Source organism: Haemaphysalis longicornis, unplaced genomic scaffold (assembly GCF_048455015.1).
Source record: "Haemaphysalis longicornis isolate Haplotype H1 unplaced genomic scaffold, Haemaphysalis longicornis Haplotype H1 scaffold_9, whole genome shotgun sequence".
NCBI classification, from domain to species: domain Eukaryota; kingdom Metazoa; phylum Arthropoda; class Arachnida; order Ixodida; family Ixodidae; genus Haemaphysalis; species Haemaphysalis longicornis.
The window spans coordinates 57,239,934-57,259,002 of NW_027526460.1; the positions used below are offsets into that span (position 1 = coordinate 57,239,934).

The following is a 19,069-nucleotide window of genomic DNA, read 5'->3' on the forward strand; positions in this document are numbered from 1 at the left end:
ATGTGGGGGCACAGCACGCTTGTTGAATGTTGTGGGAGAACAGGGTCTACCAAGCGAGCAAGAATCGAGGGAACTATAAGAGGCCGGCCTGCCAGCCCTTGTGAATTAAATCGTTGGAGACAAACACACTGTGTGCAGGGAAATTTCTGAGAGCACAGAGACTGCAGCTGCCTATGACTGGCGGGCAACTGTAGCATTGGTAGTCACACATGTGAGGTGAATGCGGACCCTGGGATCTGCACACCCACAAATGGCAGTGAGTGTGCCACTTGTGGCACACATTGTGGCACACTCACTGCCATTTGTGGGTGTGCGACAACTGCTTTGGCCAACACCATCAGGGTGGCAGTGCTGGACTACAGAGTCAACTTGTACTGAGAATAAAGATGACCAGGTGAGTAAGGGTGGCCCGTGATGAGCAACTCTTTAAATGTCAATAGTGCATCGTTGGCACAAGCACAACACTCAAGGTGAAATAAGATGAAATCATTCTTAGGCTTTCTAAAAGTTGCACAACTTTCAGGTTGTCTGTAACCAGAACTCCCAGCTGAAAAAAAAAAAAAAAAAGTCAGTTAATCGCTGTTTACTTATGACAGAGTTAGATTATACAACGGCCAAATGGTGCGAGTGTCCGCTCGCCGATTTTTGTATTGTGTAAATTTGTGTTAAGCGTAGCCACTTTCTGGTCTGTTTTGGCTATAAGCTTTTGGTTTTATTCACCATATGCATAACCTCTGAGCAAACTTACATCATTTTCTGTTGCCACGTCAGGCTGGTTATCTGAACACAAATATGCTCCTCGACACGTTTGCGCACAATTTCAACACGGCACTCTTGTTTCAGTTTGCTCAGATGACTTCAACCGATTAAAAAATTAATTGCGACTAAAGCATTCATTAAGTAATCACAAGTTTAATCGTCCAACCGCCCACCCCTAGTACAGACTGTTTCTGATGCACTAGTTAAAGCGCACAGATTTTTTTCACCTTGCAATCGAATTGCCGCACCACCTACAGATCTAGTTTAGCTCGACGAAATGCCTGTGAACTTGATGTGCACCACAACAATGCTTTTAAATGCTTCAAACTATCCCTAAGCGTCACGGTACTAACTTGAGTGCTTTGCAAGCATTTTCGGTGAAAAATACTTTTCCAGACAAGCTTGCAGCACGCAGTGCTGAACACGCACGTGCCTGCCTCAAAACCTGCACTGTTTTTCTTCAAGGTAAGCAACCAGGGAAGCCGCCACACGGACCTCAATGAGCTTCCAGGTGAGGTAGAGGGCGAGCGTGCCGTTGGGGCTGACGGCCATGCTGAGTCCAGCCACGAGGCCACTGGCAAACACCTGCCAGGGGCTCTCGTGGCCACAGTAGTTGCGCAGGAGGCAGCGGCAGCCCTGCGGGGAAGGAAGGGGCAAGGAAAGAGTTGTCGCCGAGCACGGGAGAAGAAACTGTGAAGAGAAGTTGCAGCACCATCCACAAATGGGTCACTGGCATCCCAATGAATGTTCCTACTCAAGAGGGATGTGGACAAACCTACACTTGAGGCAGTATGTAGTACAGCACAGACTAAGGGGTAACAACAAAAAAGAAAAAGGGCTGGGTATGCAAGTTTGCAATTTTTGGCAGCCCGTTTTAAACTAAGCTAGACTGCGGCTTAAAATATCAAGGTACGGCAGGTTTTACTGTACAGTGAACTTTTCAACCAGACACTTTAAATAAGACACATGCTTTAAATTGTGCACCGCATGAAATTCATTCTGAAACAGGTGAATTATCTTTCGACCCACAAGCTGTCGATACAACCGATCTGTGGTAGCTGCAAAAGCACATCTCTTCAGCCTTAATTGTCAGAACATAAAGCCGAAAATGTGACACTGAGAGGATGCATGTTCGATACACATGCTGCACTGGAAGTGCACGGCACGAAGGACATCAGCGTAAGGACCACCGACCCGGAAGAGGCCGACGGCAGCGGCCAGGAAGGTGCCCTGGGCCAGGGGAGCCCAGCGGCCGAGGATCTGCCAGGGCCTGCGTCGGAGGCGGGGCGAGGCGAGCGACAGCAGGGCCTGCAGGCCGTACCCGATGGCGAACGGCGTGGGCATGCCCTGCAATGGAGGGTGCAGCACGGGTGAGCAGTGCTCAGCTGAGCACCACTACGGGGGGGCTCCACAAAGGCTGCAGACCTCACCGAAGTTCTTCACAGGCTACACCTCTGCAGCAGGCCAAATGTAATCGGGAAAAAAAAAGACGACCCGGTTATGTACTGGACATGCCAATGCAAGCCAGTGTGCACGGCAGTTGCGAGTAAGCGCTTGTGTGTGTCACTCCTGTCTGTCCCCGTTATGTGTGCGCTTTGGAGTTTTCAATCAATGCATGGTAATGTTGCTAACCTCAAGCACCGGGCTGGTCCCTGAAGAAACCGCCTTTCATGTAAGCGGTTCCTGTGGACTTGTGCAACCACCACACGGTGTTCATCCACACACCTGGAGAAGTCAGTCGAAGACGCTGTTTTGCGGCGTGTCAGCCACAGTATTAAACTCCTGGGCTCTTAGATCGGCATTCTTAAATTTTGGGACTCAATGCGCCAACTATTTGTGCACATAAATATTTCTGTGCCAAGATATGGGTGGCACGCTGCAGGTTCACCACACACAAGGGCCTTGAGCTTAGCAGCAGGGTGCCACAGATACCGCGCCAAGTGAAAAACCACACACCCACACTGCTTTTTAGTTTCTCACTCAACCAAGTTTTGACGCAAAACGTTACGGGAACCCTCTGAAATGCTTCCAGTGTTTGAAATGCAGCCAACATTGCAGGTGACGATCAATGTTCATTTTGGATGCAGCCAAGTCACTGACTTGGGAGACTCGTGCTTGAGGGTTTGGAAATGTAGCCCTATCAGCGGTGGTGTCCCCCACCCCAAGCCCAGAGAAACACAAAGCTTTGGTAGCGGCTGACCTCAGCCGCATGGCGCCAGCAGCTCCCGGCATGCGTGCACAGCTGCCTCGTGTCAGCTGCGGGTGGCCGGAACTCCTCAGCACCCATGAGCCACCTGCATTGGGGGACATCATGGAACAACTGTGAGCAGCACAGGGCCAGGATTCATTGACAAAAGATGACTGATAACATCAGCTTTGGGACGCCTCATCAAAAGGGTGCGGTGACCAGCAGGGTCACAAAGGTCACAAAGGTGGCCTGTGTGACAGGGGTGCACAGCCCGATTCAGCAACTTGTGGTCTGCAACCCAGTAAAACAACGGCACCTAGGGGCTTTGTTACTGCAATCAGTGGTGCTAATATGACCCACATTAGCCCTCTCCTAGGATAAATGTAACGCAACCAATTTGCTTTTGAACTTGCGGTAAATGTAATCAGCCATGCATATCCTTCGGCACCACTGAATCAATTGCTGCGAATAAAAATACCAAGCATGAAAACACTGTTCCGTGGGGCTGCCTCTAACAAATAGGGTCACAATAATGCAATCGCAACTTGCTGCTCTGTTTTGTTGCCTTTCACTACATGTACTTGCGCCAATGGCAAAGGCAGATGTTTGGTGACAAAAAGAATTTGCAATAAACATGGCAGTGAGAATGGAGAAGCATCCTCGAGATGGGCCCCAGTGGTTTTTCCATTCACCTGTGTACAAGGATAAGTTTTCAGAGACAACTGAAAATGTGGCACAACAGATTTTCTCACAAAAAACGAGCAACAGTCTCCAGCACAGTCCGACGCAATATGTGTCATCACCAGCCACACACTGCTTACCCATTTTATGCTAATCTGGATTACCAGTCCTCTTATGGGCAAGGCCACACAACATGCCAATTAAGGGTAACATTCCAGGCAAAAGCAACAGCACATGCGTATACATGCACTCCAGGCAAGTCCGAGCCGATTCAGTGAAACACGAATACACGAACAGTGACAAAGTGATTTTGCCTCACCCTATAGGCATCCAAAAAACTGAAAACGTATTTGGTACAAACCTCAAGGCCTTACACACAGGGTCCTTTAGCCTGTCATTTCTCCTGCATGAGAAGAAAACAATTTGTCATGGCCACTAATCAACACAGTGGGACTAGCTTAGCGTCACTAACTCCATCAAGGCTAGTGATAGTTACGCTTTCGGCAGCCAAAAGATTGAGCAAATGCCATCACCGCATCAGAACATTTCCAGCATGCCCCCGTTTGCACTGAAATGCTTACCGAATGCAGTACAGGAAGCCTGCCAAGCTCACGGTAAACATCAACACCTGAAAATGTCCAAGTCACGAGGGCTGTCAGACACGTGCGATGCATGCGGTAGCAGCCCAGCACACAGCTGAGATATTTTGCTCGGAAAATGAACCCCTGTCGCACCCACTAGCAACGCTCACATTATGCAGAGCACGCAACATCACTGCATCAGGCTGAAGAAACAAGGAGCAACTAAAATTTTTGCAGCCCATGCTAGCAATTGAAGCAAAAGAATAAAACTGGAGTGCAAGGGAGAAATAATAAGAAAAAGCAACACGGCAGCAAACATTTTACTCCAAGTTCAGTCTGAGCAAATGCAAACTCAGCGTTAAGTGCATTAATGCTGGTTGGTGGGCGTGCAGTGCAATCCACTCTAATGATACCACAATGCATGCACGGTGACAATAGTATTGCCTGTTTCCATCATCACCGGTTTTTAAAACAACATCGGTGGTATTTAAAGGGGCCCTGCAGCACTTACCACCAACTACTCGGAATGTATTTTTGGAGTAAAGTCTATTGCCCAGCAATCTCCTCCCACAAGAATTATAAAAAACCATTCACTATCACCGAAGCTATACGAGATGAAAAGTTGCGCATAATCATTCCCTCTCAACTCAATGCGCTCGTCCTGTTGTCTCCTCTTTGTGTCGTCCTTCTGCGCAATCCTTATTGCTTTTCAAGTATTGACAATGGACTATGCGACGAAAGCTGCGCGCTCTTTCCTGGGGAAAAGGGCGGCTCGTAGCGTTCTTTTCGGCGGCCTTCAATACATCACACGTCGGGGAGTTTTCTCTTTTTCTCAGCAATGTGAAGGGGTTTATTTCCTGTATAGTGCCACAAAAAAGCAGGCTGGTAGGGTGTTTTTGAAGCAATAAACGTTTTTTGTCAAGTGGTCTGGTTGAAAGAGAAATATTGAGTTCATCAAAACTCCGTGCGCACTCAAAACACAAAAGAAACGTCAGAACTGTTCATACAGGTTCAGGTATAGAAAAGGGTGGTGCACAAAGCCGACGCCGCCAAATCGTCACAGGAAATGCGAAAAATAAACCGTGAAGTTGATCAGCGATGGCCAATAGGACAGCCACCGTTTTAATGATGTAATTACAGCGAGCATATTGGGGAAACTGAAGAGAGCATGATTGGTTTTTCAGCATATTTCGCAGAGATTTGCGAGCTTATCGCTTCATGCGCACGCGTAATATTTGGCTCAGGTATTCCTGGCAGTGTAATCTAAACGTCATGCAGATTTATTTGCACAGCTCAAAGCATGTTGCGGGGTCCCTTTAAACATACTTGATTTTAGAGCAATCGAATGCTAAGTTGTTTCTTTTTTTCCAGGGCCCTCAGAAAGTGTAAGTTATAACCGGCCGAGTAAAGAAGCACGGTGCAATGCATGCTCTCAGACACAGAGATGCAGAAGGTGAAAGCTCACCTCTCCGTGAGGAATGTCATGCACGTAGTGTCGGCTTCGCAGGACGTTGAAGATGATCTCCGAGCACTGGCGGAAGGAGGTGAATGAGTTGCAGTTGGCAGCTCTGACCGCCCCCTCTACTCCCCGAAGGACTGCCAGACTTACCTGGTTCAGCATGTACACGGATAGGACTCGGCGCCTGTAGAATGCGGGAGAGAAGCATGTTCAAAACTGTATGAGCCAGACCTCAGCATCGCCGTATTGAGAAATCAAGGCTATAATACATCACAGAACAGACATGGATCATTCCTTTGTCTCCAAATGATGGGTTGTGCGTTCAGTTCAATCTCAATTACGCTATTTATTCAGAACTGAAAACCATCTCGCGTGACAAGAAAAAAAGCAATAACACCCACTGTCTTTGTTCCACCATGGCACAATGGCTGTTCACCCACGTGTAGGGGTTAGTGCCGCGTATGGACACACGTAGTGGCCAATTAAACCACTGAACTCATCTGATCTGGAGCCATCATGCGACATGTCAAAGTGACACTACTATAAAAGTGGCTTTTAAGCCCTCTAACACACACGCGTTCAATCCCCAAGCAGTCTCACATCAACAATAACACACGGGCATTCGCCACGCACAGGAAAAGCATCAGCATGGCTCACACACCAAACTGACGTTGTAACTATCTTCGATATTTTTGCCAAGTTACCACACACTCACGCTTCTCTTTAACTTATACCCCACTCTATCGGTAGCCATTCTGTTACCTGGATGGTCCACCAGTTGTCTATTCCCCACATTACATGTCGAACCTAACTCCACTTCTTTTATTCATCATTCAAGCTATGGGCTGTTAGATGTACTGACAGCTAAGGAAGGATTCCACATGGTAACCGCAGACACCACTTTGTTCTTGCACACGTTGTCTTGCATAAGAGAGATGTCGCGTGCAAGACGCTTGATGAAAACGGCCACTGGTTTTACATAAACAATGTTTTCCTTTTTGCACCCTCCATAAGCCCCCAAAACACATCCCTCCGACAGTATACTTTGACTGGGCGCTTCCTCTCACGCAAGGCATAACCATGCTTTCTTTGCTGTGAACCTCTCTTGCCAAGTCTGTAAGCAACGACGAGGGCCTGAGGGGTGCACTGCGCAATTATAGGAGACAATTCCGCCATCCCACCCTCCCCGAGGACTTCGCCTACATTACAGGCCAGCACTGATGCAAGCAGCAACAGTGCTTTAGTTACGGTCTGCAATAAAGCACCAATTTCTCTCTTTCTCTCTTCCCTTCACGTTCTTTTTTACGTAGCCACACAGCTTCGGCCATTCATAATCTAGGACATACACACACACAAAAAGAGAGCCTGCACCACCTGCTGTACGTCTCACCTGCTAGGTTGCTCGACCAGGATGGCGAGGAACCCCGAGGCGACGCCGGCCACGAAGGTGGAGTTCTGGAGGTAGAGGCGCCCAAAGGCCCACCTGAACGGACACGCTGCCCTTGCCACTGCTGCGGGCGCATCGCAACCTCCCTCTTACCTCAGGGCACAGATGACGAACATGAAGAGCATCACATTGTAGCCCAGGAAGGAGGCTGACCGCACGCTGCTCACCAAGGTCTCCAAGAACGCCTTCGCAGAGGTCCTCCGCCCCACCAGCTGGGCCACCTACAATGACGGTGTGGCTGGAGGACACGACTATTTGATCCGCAGCGAGCACTTACACACCCACCCCGTGGTGGTCCATGCTGGCTAAGGCAGCTCCTCTGCATGTTTCATGACAAATGCCTAATCCACACTGCCATTACACAGCAGCCCAGGCTACTCGATCATCGCCATGCAGAACTTCGGGATTGCAACAAAAGTCCCAGCAGTTTGCAACGCATTCAGACTTGATTGTGTCTGTTCTGGTGACGCAGCCGGCAGCGGTAAAGATGCTGCCAAATGATGAGCACGAGTCTTCTTGTATATAACAAAAATGGCACAAGTTTCCGCAGTGTTCGGGAAAGAAATGCTAGGCTGTAACACATCTTGAGAAGAGTCTTGAACCCTGCACCAATGCATACTATGTCATCATCATCAGCAGCCTGTCTTCGCCCACTGCAGGGCAAAGGCCTCTTCCACAGATCTCCAACGGTCCTTTGCTAACTGCTACCAATTTATCCCCACAAACTTCTTGATCTCATCTGCCAATCTAACTTTCTGCCGCCCCCTGCCATGCTTGCCTTCTCTAGGGATCCAGTCTGTTACCCTTAATGACCAACGGTAGTCTTGCCTTCCCATTACATGTCCTGCCTACACCCATTTCTTCTTCATTTCTACAAATATGTCCTTCACATGTGCTTGTTCCCTGACCACTGCTACATAGCAGCACCATAAATGAGCCATACCTATGACTGGGAGCGACTTTTCACAACACGCAATGTTTTGGTACATCTCTTCAAAACTCGCGACATTCAAATAGCACCTAATGGCTTCTACATCAGAGAGAAATGGAGGAAGTAAGTGAGAAACCCGAGCCCTCCAGAAAGCAACCACGCAGCTCGTGGTGACCTTGAATGTGGACGAAAAGGAAAACACCCTGCTTTCACTAGTGACAAAGAAGAACTAAATGGAAGGTAGACGCGTACAGAAAGCTACTGACGCTATGCTTGAAGCTTGGGAGCAAAAACAACAGCTGACCTGGTTATTGTACCGGAATCGTCTACAAAAGCACCTGCGTGCATGTTCATTGCTCCAGTCACCAGGAGTTCTATGTGGGCTTTTCCATGAGGTACCTTTCCACTACCTATTCTAAGCGTTGAAGCAATTATCCAATTCAGAGGGACCGCCCGAAATGCACAAACTGGGAAGCACGCCTTCACAGTGTGGAGAAATCGGTTTGAATTTCTAGTTTTTTGTTTTGACAGCCTCAATATGTTTACAATGTGAAACTGTGCAGCTGCAACAAGCACTTGTTAGTAAGAAATTTGTGTGTTTGTTCTTTGCTCTATTTAGTTTTAGCCAACAAGAGAAAGTGAAAACTCTAGTACAAACTGTCCCCCCCCCCATGTCCCCAAAGCTATGCCTGGGCTATCGAATGTGCTGTAGTCAAGGTGACTTGTACAGGTGTGACTTGTACGAACGTCTCACAAGAAATAAATTACCTGTAATCGATTACACTTCACTGTTATTTTGTAACAATTTGATTACTTCCTTTACGGAGTAACGATTTTTATACAGTAGACTCCGGTTAAGACGAGCTCATTTAAGACAAACTATATGGTTAATACAAACAAAACTCTTGCTGTCTTGCAACATCCACAATGCAAAAAACCTGGTTTTTTTTATAATACGAACCAATTTTCATGGTTGCTTCAGGTTCGTCTAAACAGGAGTGCACTGTAATTCTACTATTACTTTCTTCCTGCAATCGCTTACAAAATCACCCATTACAATATTTCATTTTTATCTTATATGGGGGGAGAAGGGTTCGATGTGGCGGAGAGATTCAATGATTTCTTTTTTTTTTTTAATCGCTAAGCACGGAATCTCGAGGATTAGTACGCCACTTACCTGCTTCATTTACAGGGAAACTAGTTTTTCGTAGACCGGAGACTACGTCCGTGCATAAAAAAAAATGACCTTATCCAGCCTCTTGTGAGTAATGTGGGTAAACAATGTTCTTTTTATTTGACTTTTTTTTTTTTTTACAATCAGGGCTACAATCACTCAGCTCTGGACAAAAAGGATCGTTTTTTTTTCTGTCATGACTGAGCACGGGATTCCAAGTATTACCAAGCTCTTGACTATTACAATGTTTCTTTTTTTCGTACACTAGAAACTGCTTCCGGGTCACCGCTACTAATCCATTAACGTTGATCCAGGCTAAAAAAAAAAAAAAAAGGGATCATATCAAGTTTTATTATGAGTAATGTAGATAAAGTTATTTTTATTTTTTTCAAAAGGGGTTGGTGTTGCTCACTCAGCTCTAAGCAAGAACGATAAAGGTTTTAGTTTCCAAATAGCAGATGCCACCAGGCAGTGCAGTACACAGTGGGAAATAGTGGCCAACATCTTGCTATTTATGCCACTAGGAGAACCGCCGCGGCAGCGGAGCAGTGCAGACCTGTCTCGCATGAGCTCCGTCGTTATCTTAGTAAATCGGCCTTCTAAGAGGCGCAGTTTCGAAATTCTCGCGGCGATCTCATCGCCAAACCTGCTCCTGCACCCAGGAATACAAGTATTTCGAGGGCCCAGGACGAGAAAGACCATCCTTTCGTACTTCGCAGACCACGCCGGCGCACGCAGCTTTGGCTAGCGCCCGACGTTCGCGCGCGCCGGCGCCGGCCGCGCCGTGAAAGCCACGATGCTCCAGCAGCCGATAGACCAACCCCAAGCGTCTCAAGGGACTTCAACGACGACGAACGGCGGACTTTCGCCTTTTTCTCAACAACAAGCACCAGCGCACGCTGTGCAGGAAAACAACGACGACGCCGGCTGGGAACAAGCACTCAGCCGCCGCACAAAACAGCGCATGAAGAAAGAAGCACGAGGAACCCTCGAGCGGGAAGCTCCTGATAAAGACGGAAACAGCGACCGTGCAAGTAAGCAAGGCAATTTTCAGCAACAAACCTTTAAGAGAAGACTCCCTCCCCTGCCGCAAGACGACTTTAAAATCATCATCAGGCCGAGGAAAGGACTCCCTCTGAAGACCTTTTCAACACTCGAGATAACCCAGGCCGTAGCAAACGCGTGCCCGGGAGGACTGAACAACCTGAGGGAAGCGATTGTTCGCCCACGATGGGGCTCAAACATAATCATCGTCAGCACGCCGAGCGAAGAGGCTGCGAACGAGCTTCGGAGAATCAACTTCCTGACATTCGGCAGCATCACGTATGACACAACATCGTACGTGGCTTTCTCCAAGCATGAAGTCAAGGGAATCGTCCACGGATTTCCACCGGGAACACCATCGGAAGACCTCATGAGAGGCCTGAGAGTGCGGACGCTGAACACTAAAATAATCCAAGCCCGCATGCTGGGGCAATCGAAAACTGCACTGCTGACTTTCGAGGGTGACACGGTTCCCCGGGCGGTGTACTTCCACGGTGGTGAACTTCTGTGCTACCACTACAGAAAGACGCGTCAAGCCTGCCAGAATTGCATGACGGCAGGACACCGGTCAGATGTCTGCCCTACGCCACACGTCAGCAAATGCCCCCAATGCGGCACTGATAACCCAGCCCCGGAACACCCCTGCTCCCCAAAGTGTGCTCTCTGCGGTGAAGAGGGCCACGTAACTGGCACAAAGGATTGCAAGAAGAAGTTTCGAAATTCAAGGATACCCCCTGGCAACATCCCCAAAGGAAAGCAAGCAAAAAAACCCAACCAGCCCAGATGGTTTGCGGAGGAGTGGCCAACTCTGGACGAAACCACCGACCCACCAGTGCGGAGCAACACTGAGCAGGCGACGATCTCCTCAGGGAATGAAGCCCCCACAGGGAACAAGACCACCAAAGACCGAGTGGCCTCCCAGGAGCGCAAGCAAGAAGGCAACAAGAAGGTGAGTTGGCCAAAAGTAGCTGCCTCCCTACAGAACACAAACACTAAAATTGACTCTTTACAATCCAAACAGGATAAGGTAATTGAAGAACTACGAGCCCAACTAGCCAGACAGAACAACGAAATCGAAAACCTCCGAAGACAGCTATCTGAAAAAGAAAAACGTAGCGAAAGCCCGCACAAAAGTCCAGCAATAAGCACGTGCGCCTTTACCCCAAAGGACATGCCTGCCCCAATACCGCAACCTTCAGTTCCCCCCCAGCTGCTAAACGATCCCAGTGGCATAGGACTCTTCCTAGCACAAATGCAACAAGCTCTAAACAATAGGATGGACCAAATACAGCAAGCTCTCCTCAACATGGCGAAATCAGCAGAACAGAAACAGCATAACGAAGCAAAGAGAAAACTCGAACAACAACTAAACCCAAGAGGAAGCAAACAACAAGCACTCGATGCACAGATAGAAGACCCTGAGGCAGACATCTCAGACAAAAATGAAGCACCGTAAAAAGGCCCCTAAATCAGAAAAATTAGAGATATGGCAATGGAACTGCAGAAGCATACGCAACAAGAAATGTTCCCTAGAACAATACATACAAAGCAAAGAAGAGAAGCCCGAAATCCTATGCCTGCAGGAAGTGGAATATATGACGAATATATTAGGTTACACCCGCATGGATATAACGAAAGACCTACGAGCGGCGATATACGCAAGAAAAGACATCACAACCATCAAGCATTTCTTAGTGACCCGATCCCCATCGGCCAACTTAATAGAAATAGTTCCCAACGACAGGAAGAAAAGTTCCGTCTTTATTCTCAACGTCTATAGCTCACCCTCCAACGCAAGAGAGGATTTCTCAAAGCTCATGGGAGAAACCATGCTCAAGGTGAAAGGAAATAGACTGATAGCACTGGGCGACTTCAATGCACCCCACAGAGAATGGAACTACAATTTTAACTCTAAAAAAGGCGAAAACCTCCTCAACAACATGGACAGATATGGACTAGAATCCATAAACGATCCCAGCAGCCCCACCAGAACAGGAGGCATTAATAACAGAGACAGCTGCCCGGACCTCACCTTTGCTAAAAGCAGTGACCACCGTATAATATGGCACAACACTAATGAAAATCTGGGCAGCGACCATAACATCATCTGCGTCAGAACCACGTCAGACAACTACAAACTGCAACGAAAACCTGCCAGAATAACAGACTGGGAAAAGTTCAGATCAGAACTGCCACTAACAGAAGATAGAATCCCAATCACCGACATCGATATTTGGAGCAAAGATCTAATTTCCAGACAAAGAAAAGTGACCAATACAATACAATGCGACGAGGAAACACCATGCGTGGACAACCATCTCATGAGCATATGGAAAAAGCGAGCCAAACTCATCAAAAGATGGAAGAGACAAAAACGAAACAAACGACTCCGAAAAAGAATCAAAAACATCACGAAAGAGGCGAAAGAATACGCACATAAGCTTTCCAAGCAAAACTGGGATGATTTCTGCGAAAACCTCAAGAACACTCTCAGCACTTCTAAGACATGGGCAATCTTGAGAAGTATGCTGGATCCAAACAACACCAAAAGAGAAAGCCAACATAGTGTAAAAAGATTAGCCCACACGTTCCAAGGCTCAAACGAGCAGCTTTTAGAAGCACTCAAGAGCAAGTTTGGAGACAAGGACACCCCGGATCACAGCCAAACCCAATACAAGGGCGCAAAGAACGACATCCTTGATCAGGACATCACCAAAGAGGAAGTCTTCGATGCAATAATCTCAGCAAAAAGAAAAGGCGCTCCAGGCAGAGATGGAATAACGAACAACATCATCAGAAACCTCGGTAATCAGCAGCTAGAAGAACTTACCGAATACATAAATGAACAACATTGGAAACGTGGCTCCATCCCACCGGAGTGGAAGCATTCGGAAATCACAACTATTCCTAAACCAGGCAAAGAATTAGCAATCAACCATCTGAGACCCATATCGCTTACCTCATGTGCGGGCAAGCTTTACGAACGCATCATAACCAAACGGCTGTACAACTACCTAGAGGACAATAATCTCCTCCCATACAGCCTAATCGGCTTCAGAAAAGGCCTATCCACACAAGATGCCTTCCTGCTATTCAAGGAAGAAATCCTTGCCAAAAAGAATAACAAAGACCAAATACTTCTGACTCTAGACCTCAAGGGAGCGTTCGACAACGTTTCCCACGAGGCAATCTTAGAGGCCCTGAACAGTATAGGAAGCGGAGAACGGATCTACAACTTCGTCAAAGCTTTCCTTTCTAACCGAACTGCAACAGTAGGGTTGGGAAACCTGAGATCCGGCTGTTTCCAAATGCCGAACAGAGGCACCCCACAGGGTTCTGTTATCTCCCCCATACTGTTCAACATTACAATGATCAAGATAGCGGAAGCCCTAACCCGATTAACAGACATAGGTCACGTCATCTACGCTGATGACGTTACTCTATGGGTCTCCAAAGGAAACCTCCAACAGAAAATGGAACAACTGCAAGCTGCCGCAAACGTGGTTGTGGAAAAGGCAAGAGAGAACGGCCTCGAATGTTCACCTGAGAAATGCGAGCTCATTCGAATCTATCCAACAAAAGAACAACTACCTTCCCAAATCCAAATCGGAACAAAGACCATCCCTGAAAAAAACCAAATCAGAATACTAGGCATGATAATACAGAGCAACAACCAGATTGACGCCACGATGGAGAAGCTCAAGAAGACAACAACCCAACTTGCTGGGATTATCAGAAGAATTACAAGGATCCGCAGCGGCATGAGCGAAAAAGAGACACTCAGACTTGTCCAAGCACTCATAATCAGTAGAACCACATATAGCCTCCCTTTCCACACCACCACGAAAGCCCAAGAAGAACGGATAGAGGCAAACATAAGAACAGCATACAAGGCAGCTTTAGGTCTGCCTTTCTATGCATCAAGCGACAAACTATCAGCTCTAGGAATCTTCAATACCTTTCAAGAGCTAAGAGAAACGGTGCTAGTAGCCCAGAGAGAGCGTCTCAACAAAACTTCAGCAGGAAGAGCCATCTTGCGCAGAATCGGAACTCCACAAGAAAGAATCAGGCAAGACCGATGACCAACATCACCCTAACTCAACGCAAAAGCCTGATCCCACGCCCCCTACCCAAGAACATGCACCCCAGCCTCCACAAAGACCGAAGGGTTGCCAGAATCAAATACCTACGGAAATCATTCCAGCACCAGAGCAACACAGTCTACACGGATGCAAGCAGAGGCGCAAACCGGAACTCAACAGCAGTAGCGGTGGACCACCTAGGCGAGCTAATAGACTGCATAACTATCAAAGACTTAGACACCGACGAAGCGGAGACAAGCGCCGTCCTACTAGCCATAAGATGGGGCGAACACAACGACCAAGCGCTGAACATCCTCACGGACTCAAAAAGAGCCATTCTAAACTTAGCGGCAGGCAGAGTTCCTGAGTCCACGCAGCGGATTCTTCCTGCAACCCTGAAGCATAAGCACACCATCATTTGGTGCCCCGGTCACGAGGGGCTAGACGGAAACGAGATGGCCGATGAGGTAGCGAGGTTCCTAACGTACCGCGCCGAGTCAGAGCACTCGTACAGTCTTCCCCCTCCTGAAACCCACCAAGAACTCCTCGCCAGGCTTCGTCTCAGCAGGCAGAAGTTTCCCCCTCCACACAAAGGCCTTAACACCTACGAAAGCCAAACACTAAGGAAAATTCAAACGAACACCTTCATCCACAAGTCTAGACTTGCTCTGATGTTCCCGAACACCACAAACGAACACTGCAAAAAATGTGGAGAGGTGGCAAATCTCTTCCACGCATCCTGGGGATGCCCCGTTATATGGCCCCCGGAGAACGCCCACGAACCCAACACACTAGAGACATGGGAGGCAGCCCTGGCCAACTCCGCCCTCGGGACTCAGCGAGAGCTGATCCGGAGAGCGAAAATCGGGGCAGCTGAAACTGGGGCCCTGGAAAGAGGGCTCCACTCACTTCTCTAGCCCCACTTCCCCTTCCCTTATCCCCTTTCCCATCAATAAAGTTTACTGACTGACTGATTTATGCCACTAATGAGTATATATGTGGGGTTGTTCGTTTTCAGGTTTTATATTTTTCTTAAATTGGGGGGTAAAAAACGGGTGCTAGTTTGCAAACTGATAAACGGGGAGGAATCGGGCGTTTTTATAAAACCATTCCAAAATTCTGGTTTTTTTGGGCTAAATACACAGATGTACTATGTGACACACTCAGTTTGTTTTATCAGAAGGTATCACAATCTTCCTAACTCTAATGCATTAAAATTGGTGTTCGATTCAAGCTGGTAATCAGGGGGACATTGGGGTTTTCTAGCAAATACTCTCGGAAATTTCGTGTTAGTTTGAAAATGAATCGATAATGATGACAGTAAATAGCATTAATAACTTCGAAGAAATTAAACCTTTTATCCACAAAAAGCTGGTCATTGATTTTTTACACATCGCTCTTTAGATAAATTGTCATCTGCATGCGCAACATGTCGGTCTCCATTGGAGACTTGCCCGGTCGTTGGACGCATACATCTCAGCCAGGAGAAAGTTCTCTTGACATCACAGATTCCGTTAGCTGGGCACAACAATGTCAGTGCAGCGTTTGCCAGCCAGCAGTAGCAAGCGGAACAGTCATGCCAATACTCAACGAGTTCGAAAAGCTGTGTTTGTGGGGCTTTCTTCCAGGAAGTACTGGTTGAGAAGGGCGGACCAGCAGGCTAAAACTGTGCGGATAGCTACTTTGAAAAGGTTCATTCAGGGAGAAATCAGGTTTAACCTGATCGTTCTGAAACCTGTGCAAGGTGTAAAAATTGGGTTTTACCCGAAAACAAACAACCCCATGTATACGTGCTACCGTAATAAAAAAAAGAAAAGTGGCACCAAAAGTAGAGTGGGAGGTAATCGTATACCCCCTCACGTAATTCTTAATTACTTTTTTTGCAGCTGTAATTGTAATCGGTTACTTTTTTCAGTAATCTGTACAAGTCTGGTTGAGAGCGAAAAATGCATTATACTCCCTGTGGTTCTCAATTAACGTGCGCCGAAATATTGATACATGAGTGTTCTGTTTCTTGCTTCCATCGAAACAATACAAATGGCCACTGCTGTTGAACCTGCAACATAGCGCTCAGTAACACACAGCCAGTAACAGCCAGTTAGAGAGAGAGATAATAGCGAGTTTTAGCTGACCGTTTTTCACGATCCGCTCCACTCCAACAGCCAGCGGGAGAGCCACTGCGCATGCGTGGCGCGCTTGGCCGCGAACAGCATTGGCTCCGGCTGCGCTGAGCGGGCCGCCAATACCGGAGCGGACAGTCGAAAACAGTCAGCTAAAGCTCTCTAATATGAGTTAACGATACTTGAGATGCAAGCTTAGCTAAACGCCCGGCTTGCTTTGCAGGTGTGTTTGGGGAGGACATGCTAAACGTAAAATGGTGCACCCACAAACATGCACTAAGTTATTTAAAAGACCTGGTTAGTACTCCTGCACAGCATCACTGGTACACACGAGGAGCCTTTGTCCGATGCAATGTTAGCTTGTGGCATGTCCACACACCGAGAATGTCCCCGTGTTCCTGTTCAGGTTGCAAGGTATGCGCGCCCAGTACAAGGGTGTTGGAAGTCCCGAGGACTGTTCACCCTGCCCACAAATGAATGAGATACTCGAGGACTTTGCGCAGTCGTGAACTTGCACAAAATGGTGCCCTCGCCAGCTGAACTGGTACATTTTAGGGGGGCGAATGGACATGGGACCCCAGGACGAAATGTGCTATATTACACACATGGCCGATGGTTTTCATGACCCGCCTTGACGTCATCAAAGGCTACCGAGAGTGCACGGGGGACACACTGGTGTGAGGGGGCATCCACACTGCTTGGAGACACAATGCATCAATTGCCAATACAAGTGGTCTGCCCAAAACTGACAGCTGTCACTGGAAGGGCCCAGGCAATCCACTCAAGTTGTCATGCCACCATGGCAGCAGGTTTGGTAACGAAAGAGGTCTTTCTGACACTGAGCATGACTGTGTAATAGCGCAAGATGAATATTCAATGCACCGGCTGCATATGATGCAGCTGTGCTCACAAAGCCTTCGCTGTCCAGATGGGTGTGCACTCCAAAACATGTTCAACTAAGCAGCACTAGGGAGTGACCTCAGGCACTGAACTCAGAATCACATCCAGAGCTAGGCAGGGCACAGAGTTGCAGCAGGTTTGAGAACTCATGGCATGCGATTTCTCCAACATTAAACTCGAAAGTCTAAATTTTTTCAAGCAATTACCAGCCCGCACAAGACCGACAAGGGAACAGGCGCTAAGTCTTGTTTGCGCAAGCATACGCAATCGGCAAGTTCTAATAAGTATTCAGAAAACGAGCACGCTCGAACCCCTAACTAGTTTACGCAGACATTTGCGTCAGATCTTCTAATAAGTATTCAGAAAACGAGCCCCCTCAAAAAATGAAGTAGGTACATTTCATTCAGACCAGTGGTGCGTGCGCTTTTGAGGCCAGCCGCTCTGACAGTTCTCTCGCCGACACGCGCCGAATGCGCCAGAGAGAGAGAGAAAAAAAAAAAAAAATCCGCCAGTACAACTTGCGCTACTGGCACACGTGTGCAACGAGCATGTGGGAAAAACTGATGTCAGAGCATTTTTGGCGACACGCACAAGGAGAAAACGTCCATGCGTCGAGTAAAAATCGCGGGAAAGCAGAGAGCGCACAAAACCGCCGCGGATCCCCTTCAGAGCTCTAGTTGTGTACTAAATAAAAATACAGCCCGAAAAACACACATAAGGCGGATCACCGCGGCAAAGGACAGCATCACACGACAGTCAGTCCATGCAGCCTCCGCTGGAAAACATTCTGGCCAGCAGATTTCGTCGTATCAGAAACTGCTCAAATGTTTGTGTGTTTTCCGTTCCGTACTGACAATTAGTACCCTTCGACGGTCTGAAACCTAGACTACAATACGACCGGGCGATTTGGCCCTTGCGTGCAGCGGTTTTACTACGTACTAGGAAAGAATGCAAGCACATGCAGACAAAACTACACAAGTTAGCCAAACTGCTTCACACGTGTCCGCCTCAAATCAGCTGATCGGCAACAACGCACCATACGAGGAAAAGTGACGCGCTAACATTCGCCGATGGCAGGCCACGGGAACACGTTCGCTCGACTTGTTGCAGTACGACAAATAATCTGACAGCTGACGAAGACTGCACGCACAGCAATGAAGCGTGCCGCTTGTCAGCCAACGCTTCAAGGCGCTAGTGCAAGGAAAACCAAAAACAAAAGATGCAAGGTATACTAACCAGATAAAGCACGCCGTAGAGCTTCACGGAGTTGGAGAAGGTGTCCAAAAATAACGTCACCCAGCTCGCCGTGCAGGAGGGCTCCCAGGGATGGGCGATTTCATAGCACCGGAACGGCAGGCTCGTTTCCAGCAGTTTGCTGAACACCGCCATTGCGCGGCGGCTACCAGTTGAATGAGCCCAACAGGAAAACTTTTCTCGGGAGCAGCACTTTCACCTCCTTTCAGTTCAAAAACAAGTCGCGGCACCGTCCGCGCCACCTACAATTTCTTCACGACGCGAAGTCTTCGAAGACCTTGATAAGCCCCCTTGCCCAGTGGTAGATTTAACGAGCGCGATCGACCTCCAGAAATTTCCCCATATTGGCTGGCGGCTCATTTTATTTTCCGCACTTAACCACGCGCCGTGGCATTTGCCCTTCGAATGCGTTAAGTTGCGACTTACCTTTGGCGGCGCTTTCTGGGAGA

The 19,069-nt window shown here is 48.0% G+C and overlaps 1 protein-coding gene across 5 annotated transcripts in view; it reads right to left on the bottom strand.

The window, feature by feature from the left end:
- Positions 1-19,021, bottom strand: part of LOC144153746 (transmembrane protein 135-like) — a 24,806-nt gene extending 5,785 nt beyond the window's left edge. The window contains exons 1-10 of one of the 5 annotated variants that reach the window (XM_077685440.1): positions 18,603-19,021; positions 7,209-7,336; positions 7,059-7,151; positions 5,819-5,852; positions 5,675-5,740; positions 4,210-4,256; positions 3,990-4,031; positions 2,960-3,053; positions 1,954-2,106; positions 1,255-1,395 (exon numbers count right to left, since the gene is read on the bottom strand). In XM_077685440.1, the coding sequence (XP_077541566.1) occupies positions 1,255-1,395; positions 1,954-2,106; positions 2,960-3,053; positions 3,990-4,031; positions 4,210-4,256; positions 5,675-5,740; positions 5,819-5,852; positions 7,059-7,151; positions 7,209-7,336; positions 18,603-18,755 (951 nt within the window). In that variant the 5' untranslated portion in view covers positions 18,756-19,021. Of the gene's footprint in view, positions 1-1,254; positions 1,396-1,953; positions 2,107-2,959; positions 3,054-3,989; positions 4,032-4,209; positions 4,257-5,674; positions 5,741-5,818; positions 5,853-7,058; positions 7,152-7,208; positions 7,337-17,762; positions 17,785-18,402; positions 18,533-18,602 lie in introns of those variants that run through there. The other 4 variants (XM_077685441.1, XM_077685444.1, XM_077685442.1 and 1 more) reach the window with 4 other exon arrangements.
- Positions 19,022-19,069: the final 48 nt, after the last annotated feature.